We start from the raw sequence: 14668 nt of genomic DNA, 5'->3' as shown, positions 1-14668 counted from the left end.
TTAGAATATAAGTGCCATGAGGGCAGATATTTTATACGTTGGTCACGATACCTAGAACAATAGGTGCCAAATCTATATCTGTCGAAGTAAATGTCTTTGTTTCCTGGCCATGCATTTATCTTTATCAGCCAATAAAGCACACTACATTCTGAGCATTTTCTAATTTTTTAAGGCAGCCTTGACAGACAACAAACAAAAAGCTAATACTTTTAGAATCCTAGAAGCAAATAATTAAAAAACCATGAGGGACTCTTGGGGTGATCTTTCTCCCCTTCATGTTCTACCAGTTGGGAACCTGAGGACTGGAGTGTTACTAATCGTCTGCCTCATCTCCCGTGAATGTGGAGAGCCCGGACTAGGGCTCTGGTCTGCCAGCACCCAGGGGAGTCTTTTCCCACGACATCACCTTGTACCCTGTCATGTGATATGCCAAAATAAAAGTATGAATTATGCATTTTATTTATGTAAAGATGTTTGTTACTGTGTATGTCTATATATAGATTTCTACATGTTTCCAAGGCCAAAGGCATTTAATGCATGTTTTTGAATTTTTGAGGTATGGCCTGGGATGGTAAGTAAATTTTAATATATTTATTATTGAATGTACTTTAAAACAGGATGAAATAAAACAAATTAAAAAAATACCACTTCAACAAAATCTATTTTTATTTCTTCTTATTCTTTGCCTATTTATATTCTCACAAGCGTAATCTAAATATATATTATAACCATATCAATTACAATTTTATTTTTAGCTTTATCTACTTTTCATGATAAAAAATGGCCTTATGCTTCTACAGAAGCATGGCATTTATTAATTTATAGCTACACAGTATAACTGGATATTGATACAGTTGACTTAAATATTTCTCCTAAGTTCACATCAATTCTAGTGTTTCAAGGTTGTGAATAACACACTTATAAATATGTTTGTATATATAGTTTCTTTTCTCTTTTTGAATGATTTTCCTGGATTAATGATCTTGAGGGGGATTATTGAATCAAGAGAAGGAAAAAGTAACTGAAGTACTTTCAGTACTTCAGTAATTTCTACCAAGTGCCTATCGATACTTGTCTACATTGGAATTTATTATTTTCCCTTCCATGTTACCACTTCCAGTAAGTGTCACTTCTACCCTTACCTATGCACATTGTTAATTAACAGCAAATGCAATCATTTGTAATGTTTCTTTACGATTTATGTATCTTATATGATAGACAAACTAACTTCCATGCAGAGGTTTGGAGGCAAAATACCAGCAGGAAGAATTTTATTTTTATTTTTATTTATTTATTTATTTCAGCAGGAAGAATTTTTTTTTAAATTTTATTTTATTTATTTAATTTTATTTTTTTTAATATATGAAATTTATTGTCAAATTGGTTTCCATACAACATCCAGTGCTCATCCCAAAAGATGCCCTCTTCAATGCCCATCACCTACCCTCCCCTCCCTCCCACCCCCCATCAACCCTCAGTTTGTTCTCAGTTTTTAAGAGTCTCTTATGCTTTGGTTCTCTCCCACTCTAACCTCTTTTTTTTTTTCTTCCCCTCCTGCATGGGTTTCTGTTAAGTTTCTCAGGATCCACATAAGAGTGAAAACATATGGTATCTGTCTTTCTCTGTATGGCTTATTTCACTTAGCATCACACTCTCCAGCTCCATCCACGTTGCTACAAAGGGCCATATTTCGTTCTTTCTCATTGCCATGTAGTACTCCATTGTGTGTATAAACCACAATTTCTTTATCCATTCATCAGTTGATGGACATTTAAGCTTTTCCCACAATTTGGCTATTGTTGAGAGTGCTGCTATAAACATTGGAGTACAAGTGCCCCTATGCATCAGTACTCCCGTATCCCTTGGGTAAATTCCTAGCAGTGCTACTGCTGGGTCATAGGGTAGGTCTATTTTTAATTTTTTGAGGAACCTCCACACTGTTTTCCAGAGTGGCTGCACCAGTTTGCATTCCCACCAACAGTGCAAGAGGGTTCCCGTTTCTCCACATCCTCTCCAGCATCTATAGTCTCCTCAGCAGGAAGAATTTTAAAGAGAAACCAGGCATGGTAGATTAAAAGATAGCAGTGAGTACTTTCATACTTCTTCGGCAGAGTCTTTCAGTTGGGCTGGCCTGTGACTGCTTGGACCGACTGAGTAGAGCTGGAAGGATGCTTTGTGGGTTTCAGGCCTGGCTTCCGAGCAGAGCAGCGACTCCACCCTGAAGCCCTGGGCCTGTCTCAGAGAATTTGTTAAGAGGTGCTAGACTACATGAGAGGGAGTTAGGCTCAGAGTTCCATTTGTTCTTGCCAAAGGGCTAGTCACGTATCTTGGACCCAAGAGACAAGCTGAGCCACGAGATGAAATCCACCAGGAGACCCCAGTCAAAGTGACAAGTTGCATAAGAATTGCCCAAATTCCTACCCCACCATATGGTGAAGTAATAATAAAATGGTGGTTGTTTTAAGCTGCTAAGTTTTGGGGTAGGTTGTTATCAAAGAAAAAATAAGCTGGGTTGCTTGGGTGGCTCAGTCGGTTAAGCGTCTGACTTCAGCTCAGGTCATGATCTCAGTATGTGAGTTCGAGCTGCATGTCAAGCTCTGTGCCAACAGCTCAGAGCCTGGAGCCTGCTTCAGATTCTGTGTCTCCCTCTCTCTCTCTGCCCCTCCCCTGTTGGTGCTCTGTCTCTCTCTCTCAAAAATAAAAACAAAACAAAACAAAAAAAGAAAAGTAAGCTAGCAAAATTATCCAGTCACTTGATCTTATCAATAGAATTAAGATAAAAGAACAAATAACTATGTGCAATGGGGAACAGACCCCCAAATATAGAGCCAGATGCTCTATGGTCAGCATTTGGCTTTGTCTGTGTCTGGTCCCTGGGTTCCCTCTTCTGGCTCTGGCTCTTCTTACATGTCTTCCCTATTGTCATGCAGCAAAGGACAATCAGAACAGCAGAAGAATAAGGAGAAACCAAGTCCAAGGTCTAAATAAAAACGGTTTTCCAGAAAACCACTTTCATGTTTTGACTTAGGACAAACCTTTGGGAACATCATAGAGACCACTGAGCAATTATGTAAAATGCTGGGATGAAGAACTGACATTGGCTTTTGAGTTTGAGGCTTATGAAACAAAACTGCCTTATAACTAGGTCTCTGCAACTTTTCCAGGTATCTAATTATACATCACTCCTGGAGCAGTTGTTAAAAGAGTTTTATCTTTTTACAATCTCCTTCCACAGGCAATTTTTAACTACAAGTTGGATCTGTACCCAGACCCTTTTACTGGTCTGACCCTGTCATCTTCCACTTTAAACAAGACAGTTAACTTTACAAAGAACAGCATTGAATCCCTCTTCCCTTCCCTGCCCCCTCTTTTTTCCCCTCAAACAAACTCAAAGTAACATCTGAAATTTGTCACTTATGGCATACAAAAACACCTATTTTAATTATTGGTAATGGCTGGTGTTAAGAGTACACTACCTTAGCATTAAAAAAAATGTTCACTGATAAATCTGAAGAGGGGTCAAAGTTGTTTCTAAATTTCCTCAGTCTTTTTCTGAAATTCTGGTTTTCTTTTTCTTAAGTGACTAAGGATGCAAAGTAAAAATCAATAAGAGCTAGATTTTTAAAAAAAAATTTTTTTTTTCAACGTTTTTTATTTATTTTTGGGACAGAGAGAGACAGAGCATGAATGGGGGAGGGTCAGAGAGAGAGGGAGACACAGAATCGGAAACAGGCTCCAGGCTCCGAGCCATCAGCCCAGAGCCTGACGCGGGGCTCGAACTCACGGACCGCAAGATCGTGACCTGGCTGAAGTCAGATGCTTAACCGACTGCGCCACCCAGGCGCCCCAATAAGAGCTAGATTTGAAGAGGAATTAGTGAAAAGGTAGAGCTAAGACAGGTCCATAGTTGATATTAACCATGAAGGCTCATCCTTTCTGGGGCAAGTTATGGGCTTCTTCTTACTCTCTTGTTTATCCTCTGCAGATTGAAAGCTGATAGTGAGAAAGGTAGATTTTTTTCTTTCATCTTTCAGTTTTCTGTATTCATTGAATAATCGATTAAAGTAATAAATCGTACAGGGGCTGCTGGGTAACCTCAGTCAGTTAAGGATCTGACTCTTGATTTTTGGCTCAGGTCATGATCTCATAGTTTGTGGGATAAAGCCCAGTGTTGGGCTCTGTGGAGCCTGCTTGGGATTCTCTCTCTCCCTCTCTCTCTCTTCCCCTCCCCTACTCGCACGCCTGCTGTCTCTCTCAAAATAAATAAACATTTTTTTTAAAAGACATTGTACACAGGGAAACAAAAATAATATAAAAACAGGGATGGGGACAAAACAGAAGAGACTCATAAATATGGAGAACAAACTGAGGGTTGCTGGAGGCATTGTGGGCATGGGGGATGGGCTAAATGGGTAAGGGGCATTCAGGAATCTACTCCTGAAATCATTGTTTCACCATACGCTAACTAATTTGGATGTAAATTTAAAAAAAATAAAAAATAAAATAAAATAAATAAATTGATTTATTTTTACTAATTATAGTTAAGATGACACCTCATTGCTGCTCTAATTCACAAAATTTGAAATTCTTCTGGAAGCTTAACTTTTGAATAACATTTGATATAGTTCTTCTTACATAACCATACATTCATATTCTTTAACCATGCTTCCACTAGAAAGTAGCTGTTGCCTTTATTAACCAATATCTCTCTTGCATACATATTTTTGGGCTAAAATTTCTGTTCATAAACATCAGTTACAAGTATCTTTCTCATCCAGTTGTTTTCATTTTATTATTCATTGTTGTGGGAAAACATTTCCTTTCTTACTGTATCTGTAAATTATAAATTATTAAATCTGTAAATCAACTTGTGAAATACGTTCTTTATTATATTGTCTTCCCAAAGAAGAAAAAAAAAGAAATTGTACAGAACTTGAATATGTTGTTCCTCTCATTACTGTTTATTTAAAATATATTTAGAAAAGAATGGGAACTCTTCCTGAGCCATAAATTTGATTCAGTTCATAAGAGGAAAGCAGGGATTCCCAAACTGTAAATTGTTTTGTAATAGATTCCAATTTCCCTCTTTTTACTTCTTGTTTTATTTTTATTTTCTTAAAGAAGGATTTTTTTTTAATTTTTAGTAGAATATAATGCAACCAAATCGAGACTCAAAGCAAATAGTATCTTATCTTCTGGAATTAAGTGCGAATGATTCATTCTCTAGTGTGAAAGCTTTTGAAATAGAAATGTCAAAAGAGATTCCCTATATTCAGATCCCAAAACTTAGAGTCAGTACCAAATGAAATGCAAAAATAATAAAGAAAGGACCCAGGGAACAAAGCATTTATTACCAAGGAAAATCTCCTAGGTTAAGGCAGATTTTTGTGGGAGTGGAATTTTAAATGGTTCATGATCTTGATCTGAAACTGAGCCCAAGTCTTAATGAAATAGATGTCTGATGTCATTTTTTTTCTTTTTTTAACCAAGAACATTTTATTTGATATACAACTGATCATTTGTGATGGAACATTTATTTCATTTTTCTCCATGCCTGAGATGGGAGTGGGGAGGAAGTGGTAAGGTGAGGTGATCCCACACCTTCTCCCCACCGTCCACCCCCTTCAGAGGTAGAGTTTCTATTGGGGAGAACGAAGCTGTGCAAAATGGTTCCCTGAGATTCCCTCAAGGAAGAAAGAGAGGGCAGAACAATGTGAAGTTGGGAAGGAAGGCAGGGTTTTGATGATTTAGGTGATTTAGGAATCCCATAGCCTAAATACCTTCATCAAATATTTCATTCTCTCATGTCTCCAGGTTGCCATCTTCACAAGCGTGAAGACTCCTAAGGGACAGCAGCCAGGCCTTATTCATCATGTCTGTCCATCACCTCATTCCTGCCTGAGCCCCTGCTGAACTAAATTATGAATTATGCTTCTCAATCTAGGATAATTTATTATACAGTATGTCACTAGGGGATAAGTACCTTACAATATTTTCATCAACAAAAAACTTATGACATAGACTTATATAAAATATAAAAGGGACCACTAAACCATGCCACATAACACTATTCACAAAAAGACTCTAAATTTTGTAACAAGGAAATAAATCACAAGGATGACAGTGAAACATTTATTTATTTCTATGGAGGTATAATTGACATAAAACATTATATTAGTTTCAGGTATGCAACATAATGATGCAATATTTGTATAAATTGTGAAATGATCACCACAATAAGTCTAATTAACATCTATCGCCACACACAGTTATAGGATTGTGTGTGTGTATGATGAGGACTTTTGAGATTTTCTCCCTTAGCAATGTCCAAATATGCATCACAGTATTAACTACAGTCATCATGCTGTACATCACATCCCCATGACTTATTTCTTTTATAACTGGAAGTTGTGAAATAATTTGGACCCTCTGCACCCATTTCACCCTCACCCCTACTGCCCATTGGCAATCACCAATTTGTTCTCTGTATCTCTAAGCTTATTTTTTTTCTGTTTTGCTGGTTTTGTTTTTTAGATTCCATATATAAATGAGATCATAAGTATTTGTCTTTCTCTGTCTCACTTTTTTCACTTAGCATAATGCCCTCAAAGTCCAACCATGTTGTCACAAATGGCAAGATCCATCCTTTTTTATGGCTGACTAATATTCCATTGTTTATATATACCACATCTTTATCCATTCATCCCTGGATAGACACTTGAATTGTTTCCACATCTTGGCTATTGTGAATAATGCTGCAATAAAATAGGGGTGCATGTATCTTTTCAAATTAGTGTTTTCATTTTCTTTGGATAAATACTCAGAACTGGAATAGCTAGATCATATAGTAATTCTATTTTTAGTTTTTTGAGGAATTTCAATTTTGTTTTCCAGAGTGGCTGCACCAATTTACATTCCCACCAACAGTGCAAAAGCGTTCCTTTTTCTCTGCAGTCTCACCAACACTTATTGTTTCTTGTCTTTTTGATACTAGTCATTCTGACAGGTGTGAGGTGATAGCTCATTGTGGTTTTGATTTGCACCTCCCTGATGATTAGTTCTTTCCTCTCTTTTGGCTTCTTCTTTTATTAATGCTTATCAGGGGATTATACTTAGATATCTTAAACATTTTTGTTATTTATAGGAAACAAGAATTCTCCTTGTCTTCATTTTATTTCTCATTCTTTTTTGTAATATGCTAATCTTATCTAGCTTTGGCTTTTAGTTAGATGTTTCCTCAGAGGTGTAGTTTTCTTTTACGATGCTAAATTCCTCTTTCCTAACACTCATTATCATCCTTGTTTTTAAAGCCTTTGAGACAAAGTTTAATTTTGATATAAAATGCTATTTTTCCCAAATATGATGTTGTTTTTGTAAAGGCAACAATAGGGATGGAAGAGACTCTGGGCTGGGCATATACATGTGTTTCTCCATGTATACAAACTTCTGTGTTCATGTTTATGTGCCTATATGTGCTTGTGTTTTAGAGCTGCCTGCCCATAGAAAATTAGTCTTGATATAGAACACCAGTCATAGGAATGAGCTGCATAAATGAGAAAAAATAAAATGCATAAAATGGCATAGAATAAATAAGGAAAATGGGTAATAGGTAATAGAAGTAAATAAACTTTCAGATTTTTTTTCCTACTCATAGAAGAACATTACAAAAACCTATCCCCCATCCCTAGATATAACTACTAATAATATTTATCATGTTTCCTTTAAGGAATTTTATATTCATATACCTGTACATGTCAATTATATATAACCTCCTTTCCATTGGCCTAACATGGAGCAATAAGATTCCTGTATTTTGCTGTAAATAATATTGTAAAGAAAATTTTTGTGCATGAATTCTCTGTTTGGAATGTTTTCTCAGAATCACTCCTAAAAATTGTAATTACCAGGTTAGAAGGCAAAAGTGTATATAGGATTTTATCTTCCTGAAGGGCTGTTTATTTTATTTTTTTTAATGTTTATTTATTTTTGAGAGAGAGAGAGAGAGAGAGAGAGAGAGAGAGAGAGCATAAGCAGGGGAGGGGCAGAGAGAGAGAGAGAGGGAGACACAAAATCTAAAACAGGCTCCAGGCTCTAAGCTGTCAGCACAGAGCCCGATGTGGGGCTCAAACCCATGAACCGTGAGATCATGACCTCAGTCCAAGTTGGACACCCAACCAACTAAGCCACCCAGGCGCCCCCCTGAAGGGGTGTTTAAACCTCTACTCCCACCAGATATTAAGAAACATGTTCTTAATTAGAATTTCTTTGATTACATGAACATTATTCATATGCTAATTAGTCATACAAACTTCTTCATTGGTATTTTTATATTTGTGCTCTTTTTATATGGAAGTCTTATGATTTTAATGACTATCTGTATGGCCTCTTTAATTACCAAGAATATTAACATGTTGTAGCTTTTGCTACAAGTATTTGCTGCAAATATTTCCCCCAGCTTATTGCTATATTTGTTTTTTAAATTTATGAATGTTTGATATTCATATTTTCAAACTTTATCTTCTGAAATCCTTTTAATAATTATATTCAGAATTTACACCATCTTTTTTAAGTTCCAAAGCCCTCCTTTTCCAGTGATCAAAAAGATATTAGTCTATTTTCTTCTATATGGCTTGAGTTTTTACATGCTGAAGCATAGTGGTAAAAAGGCAGACCACTTATATTTGATTACTGCCTCCAACATTTGGTAGCCAAATGGCCTTCGTTAACCTCTTTCAACCTCAGACTCCTCACCTATAAAATGAGGATAATTACAGTACTATCACAAGGTGGTGTTGTAAGGATTAAGTAAACTAATTTCTGTATTTTTAGCAGGGCCCAGTACATACTAGTACTCAACAAGTGGTAATTATTATAAATATTATTATTGACATACAATACAAGATAAGACTTTAACATGCTTTTCCCTCAGATGACTAAATAGCACTGTTTATTGATGATCTTTCCTTTCTCCATTACAAAAGTGATTTCGGCCTGTATTATGTTCTCATACACTGTAACACCTGTTTCTGGCTTTCCCATTTATTTCTCAGTATATTTATATGCACGTGCCACACTGTTTTAAATACTGTAGCTTTATAACATATAACACTATTATATAGGAAGAGTATGTACGTAGGAAACATAATTGCTTTTTAAACTATCATGATTATTTTCTTATATCTTTTCCCCATGTGGATTTTAGAGTTATATTATAATTAAAAATTTAATTGAATATTGTAATAAGACTATATAGCTATATCTCTAAATATACAACTTGACAAATACAAGAAAATTTACATTAGTCATGTCACATATACAATTTAAATGCTTTAAGTTTTAGATAGTACGACACTTTGGACACAAGAGGAAAATGGTGTTAGTGGAATGCTAGGGTAGGAGCAGCAGAGTGAGAATTCATTAGTGAATAAAATCCAGATTATAAATGCTTACTCAACTTTTTAGGAGATGGCCACAAGTAGCACAGTCTATTATTTAGTCAGGTGGAAGTGATACAGTGGCCACCTGCACCATCTAAATGTTTTAATACTGCAGCCCTTAATGTCTGATATGATGCAGAAGAAAACTACATAGACCTCAGGTTTTCTTAGAAATTACTGAGAATCCTACTAATAAGGGAGAAGTGATCTCTGATCTTTGTGTTTACCATTGCTGTAGCAGCATTTTTGTCAAACACATCACTATGTTTTAAACTACTAAAAGAATTTTTGTGTTTTAATTTCAGCATTACATTTTTTTGCAAGACATTTATATTTATTTATTTATTTATTTATTTATAATATTTATTTATTTTAGAGAGACAGAGCACAAGCAGGGGAGGTTCAGAAAGAGAGAGAGAGGGAGACACAGAATCCAAAGCAGGCTCCAGGCTCTGAGCTATCAGCGCAGAGCCCCACATGGGGCTCAAACCCATGAACTGCGAGATCATGACCTGAGCAGAAGTTGGACGCTTAACCGACTGAGCCACCCAGGCTCCCCGCAATACATTTATTTTTAATAACACTACTAAACATTTTGGTTTGTGTTTCACAGTTATTACAGGCTTAAATTTATAATAAGAATACCATTATAATTTTCAACTCCTAATGGAACGAGTATTTTTTATGTTTTATCAATAACAGTTTGGTCCCCGAAATTAATTGCAAATGACAAATAACAGGATATCTGTAAAAACTTAAATGTTCTTTAAGAAAGTGAGTCTTTTATGTCTATAATGATGGGACTCAGGTGCTCTGATAGAATTATTACCAGAGTGTGAGACAGAAAAAATAGAAACCTCTTCTAAATTAAATAGGTCATTAAAGAACATTTGCATAGGATAATATTCAATATAAAAGGACTCCATAGAATGTATTATAAAGTTCCTAACATCACTTTTTATAGATCCTGCTTTGAAAATTAGACGGTAAAGAAAATACCATCTAGAAGTACTCCTTTAGAGAAGTCTTAACATCCATGTTTGAGGAGAATTCCAGAAAGATATACTTGATGGGTTTTTCAGAATCTGATCAAGGAGTGCTTCTGTTGTTGCCCCTTTTTAAAAAAATTATGAAACATTCCAGGGGCACCTGGGTGGCTCATTCGGTTAGATGTCCGACTTCAACTCATGTCATGATCTCACGTGGGTTCGAGCCCCACATTAGGCTCTGTGCTGACAGCTCAGAGCCTGGAGCCTGCTTCAGATTCTGTGTCCCCTTTCTCTCTGCCCCACCCCTGCTTGTGCTCTGTCTCTCTCTGTCTTTCAAAAATGAATAAACATTAAAAAATAACATTAAAAAATTATGAAACATTTCAGGCATTCAAAGAAACACAGAAGAAGAATAAAACAACATTATGTACTCACCACTCAGCTCAAGTAATCAAGCATTATAAATATAATCGAATGGTATCTTCTTTTTTCTAATGAGAAATCTACCATTGAAAATATAGGATTTGCATGTCCAAAAATCTCCTTTTCCAAAGTTCCTTCCATCTAATATGTTCATTTTTCCTTTGTTGCCATAGGGTACTAAATAGCTATAAGTGGCAAAATGCTCTAAATACAAATCCCCTGCACTAAAGATGGCTAATAACCAGCAAATGTGTAAAGCAATTCTCAACAGTAGGGCAAGATTGTTGATATTTTAATTCACTTTAATTATTGATATTTTAATTAACAACTGTCCTGGCCACCAACTCTCAAGGCTTTTTGTCTTCTTTTTGAGAAAATGTTTTTCTAAATGTAACAAGAGTAGAGGGCAAGAACCACATTACCTGTCAACACTGAGAGCGCAGAGATTGAGGACGGTGATCCCCACCGAGGACTTCTGCAAAAAGGGGAACAGCTTGCAAAGAAATACGCCAAAGTCATTGTGATCAAAAGGCCAGCGCCCAGCCAGCAGCTGAAAAAAGGAGACACCATGGTAAGAAATGACAGAGCTGGCATGGAATACATGGACACTTACATATCTAATGATCTTCCAAACTTCTAAATTTCATTATTCATTATGCTTTCCAGTTAGCATGGCAGCGATAGAGTATTATTATCATTAAAAAAATATATTTTAAAGCTGTAGCATTTTTTTTTATCTGGGAAAATGTTGAGAATGATAAATACAATAATAGAAGAGATGAACCTTTGATCTTATGTGAAGTAGTCATACTGCCTACTTTTCAAAGAGTAGCAAAAGGTTAGGGTTTGGGTGACAGCTTGAATGACAAGCAGGCAGTCATCTCTTACCTATTTTTATTAAACTGTGAGTAAAGCTTGTTTTCAAGTAGCAGCGCTGGAAGATTATGTTATCTCCAGACAAGCAGCAAAGGCTCTGAATGCGAGGTTATGGAGAATCCTGGGAGAAGGAAGTGGTTTAGGATGCACTGACTTGTTAGCTGGTTAACACCCTAAAGTCATTTTGAATTTAGTTTACAGGGCTGATTCTGTTTCACTAAGTGTGCCACAAGTGGCCTTTCTTTATTTAGGCTTAAACTTCCCTTTATCATATGGAGAAAGGTGGTTACTATGATCTGTTTGTGGCATTTGCAGGCAAATCTATTCTTCTATGTTGACAATTTAAAACCTTTGTTGGAAGGAAAGGATGGATACCCTCTAGTGGCTGCGGTAAGTAGCAATAATATAAAGTCCCCTGTGAGTTGCTGATATTTATCTAATTAGGCATTATACCCAAAGCATGGGCTTGAATAATAGCTCAGCTACCTAAAAGGGAAGTCCCTGCTGAATACTTGATGTCTTTTCAAGAGTAAAAATGGTATTGATTTCCCTTCTAATTTTTGCTTAGTAACTCAGAATTGAAACCTACTCCACTCATTAGGAAACACTATCCTACTAACTTGATAAATGGGGCTTTTTTCTCTTTTTTTTGCAAAGTACCTATTGCTTTAGTAACTCTGAGTTGAGCTTTGAATTTCTGTTCTGTCATTTCTAAAAGACTATGTAAGGCTTAATTTCATGGTCAATGTGGCCATTAACATGATACTCATTTTGAATTTAGTAATATAGGGCACTCTAAAATCTTCTTCCTCTTCTTCTTCTTCTTCTTCTTCTTCTTCTTCTTCTTCAAGAGCACATGCACGCAAGCATAAGTGCGGGGGAGGGGCAGGGGGAGAGAGAGAATCACAAGCAGGCTCCACACTCAGCACAGAGCCAGACACAGAGCTTGATCTCCCGACCCTGGGATCATGACCTGAATTGAAAGTGACAGTAGGACACTCAACAGACTGAGACACTGAGGCACCCCTAAAATCCTGTTTTTATGGCTAAGACCTTGTATGACTTATTCCAGAAATTCTCTCTTAAACACTTAAAACACATTTCCTTTTCTTTTGAATAGTTTGTTGAAAGGACCTTGTCCTTAATCCAATTTTGCCTCTCATCTCTTTTTCCTTGCATTCTGATCAGTCTTGGTGGGTGTCTTCTTAGAATTTCCACATAAACTTTTTGTCCAAGAACAAGTGATGGGCTCTTCACAGAAACATTGCCCTAAACTCTGACAGTTTTCATGAAGCTAACAAATATTATACCATTGCTGACTGCTGGTTGTTAATGCTGATGCAAGACACAAAACACTATTTCTGAGATGACTCTTCCCCTATAAAGAAAAGAAAACCTGAAAACTACTTTTTATAGAGAGTTTAGTATTTTGTCCTACAAGTGTAATTCTCCACTGAAGTATTACAGAGATGTAAATGAAATGTGTAGGGATTGTTATAGGATATGCTTTGGAGTAATTTAGCTGTTACAGTTGGTTCATTTCAGAAACAGAGGATCCTGAAATCCACATAGATGGATTTCCCAATTCACACATCCAATAATCAGAGAAAAGGATGATTCTTGCTTAACAAGGGAGACTCTGAGGTCCTGTGAGGGAATAAATGACAAGTGCTAAGAAAAATGATACAGAAAAAAACACAACTGAGCATGTATTCTTTCTGGCCCTTGAGTTTTTTCCTTTTTCATGCTTGCCAGATGGGGGTAGATATAGAGGAAGGACTGAAGGGAAAGATACTATAGAATTGGTGGGCACCAAAGAGATCATAGAATTGTCTTTCTTTGACATAAGGAGATGCTTTGTTATGTATGTTGTCATCTTTTCTTTTCTCCTGGAGTGGAACTTGATTCTTCTTGGGAATTAAAGACAAAGGGAAATGAAAGAAATCGTTGGAGGAAATTTCCGGACAATCACAGGGAGACTTCTAAAACCTATATCCACTTCATTCTGAGAGAATGTATGGAAAGTAACTGTCCTAATGTAGCCAGGGGAAATTAGGCCACTGCCTGCGGCAACTTCTTCCTTTTCTGATTAAAGGTGGCTTCCTCAAAGAGGCCCCCATTAACTACCCAATCTCAAACAGGTTCTGTTTATTAATCTCTTTCTTCATGGAACTAGTGTGGGGGTAATTTTACATTCCAAGTCTCAGATCACTCTGTTTTAGCAATAAAGCATATACAAAAAAAGAAAAAAAAAAGAGGGAATCAAAGAGGCATAGAGTGTAGCTCACCTATTTTTCTCTTATTTAGAAGAAATATTTTGGAACTTCTGAAAGACTGCTGGGAATGCATCCTTTCTGTTATTTACTAGCATTTAAAATTAAAAACACAAGATTTAAAATGGTAAAAAGCTGTATAAAAACATGTAATGAAAAGCAAGTCTCCCTTAAAATCAAGGCCCCTAAAATCCCTGCCCAAAGGCATCCATTGTTAATTGTTAAGTGTGTTTTCTTCCAGAAAACTTCCTATGCCCTTAAAAACAAAGTGGGAACATATGGAAATAATACCTTTTAACAGTCTTTTATGATCTTTTTTGCCTACTTTTCTGGTAAGCAGTTCTATTGTCTAATTAAAAGGTTTGGATTTTTAAAAGCATATCCATGAAAGAATTTAGACTAGGATAGGAAAAGATAGGCAACTGTATAAGATAAATCTTATAGAGCAAAAGAACTGGTTGATTTCATTAATGTTAACAAGCTACTATCACTTCATTGAAAGAAAAACCAAACTAGTCTGACAGACAAGTTAGATTGGTTCAAGGGTTAACTGGGCACCTTGGGGCAGTCATAGCTTATTTTTGCCATATAAGGGCCTATGCTATTATGTAACCCTCATATTTATAACTTCCAAGGACATCACACAGGTCCTAGCACATAGTAGGTGTTG

The 14668-nt window shown here is 36.2% G+C and overlaps 1 protein-coding gene and 1 long non-coding RNA gene across 2 annotated transcripts in view; one reads left to right on the top strand and one right to left on the bottom strand.

Annotated features, from left to right (window-relative positions):
- LOC125923740 (uncharacterized) overlaps positions 1 to 459 on the top strand; it is a 97892-nt gene extending 97433 nt beyond the window's left edge. The window contains exon 5 of the long non-coding RNA XR_007458148.1: positions 288 to 459. This is a non-coding gene — a long non-coding RNA (uncharacterized LOC125923740). The remainder of the gene's footprint in view (positions 1 to 287) is intronic.
- The window catches only part of EDNRA (endothelin receptor type A), a 57011-nt gene that overhangs the window by 16806 nt on the left and 25537 nt on the right, over positions 1 to 14668 (bottom strand). The window contains exon 2 of the mRNA XM_049632256.1: positions 11272 to 11399. Coding sequence (XP_049488213.1) covers positions 11272 to 11399 — 128 coding nt within the window. The remainder of the gene's footprint in view (positions 1 to 11271; positions 11400 to 14668) is intronic.

Source organism: Panthera uncia, chromosome B1 (assembly GCF_023721935.1).
Source record: "Panthera uncia isolate 11264 chromosome B1, Puncia_PCG_1.0, whole genome shotgun sequence".
Taxonomy (NCBI): domain Eukaryota; kingdom Metazoa; phylum Chordata; class Mammalia; order Carnivora; family Felidae; genus Panthera; species Panthera uncia.
This window is presented reverse-complemented; position numbering and strand designations above follow the sequence as displayed.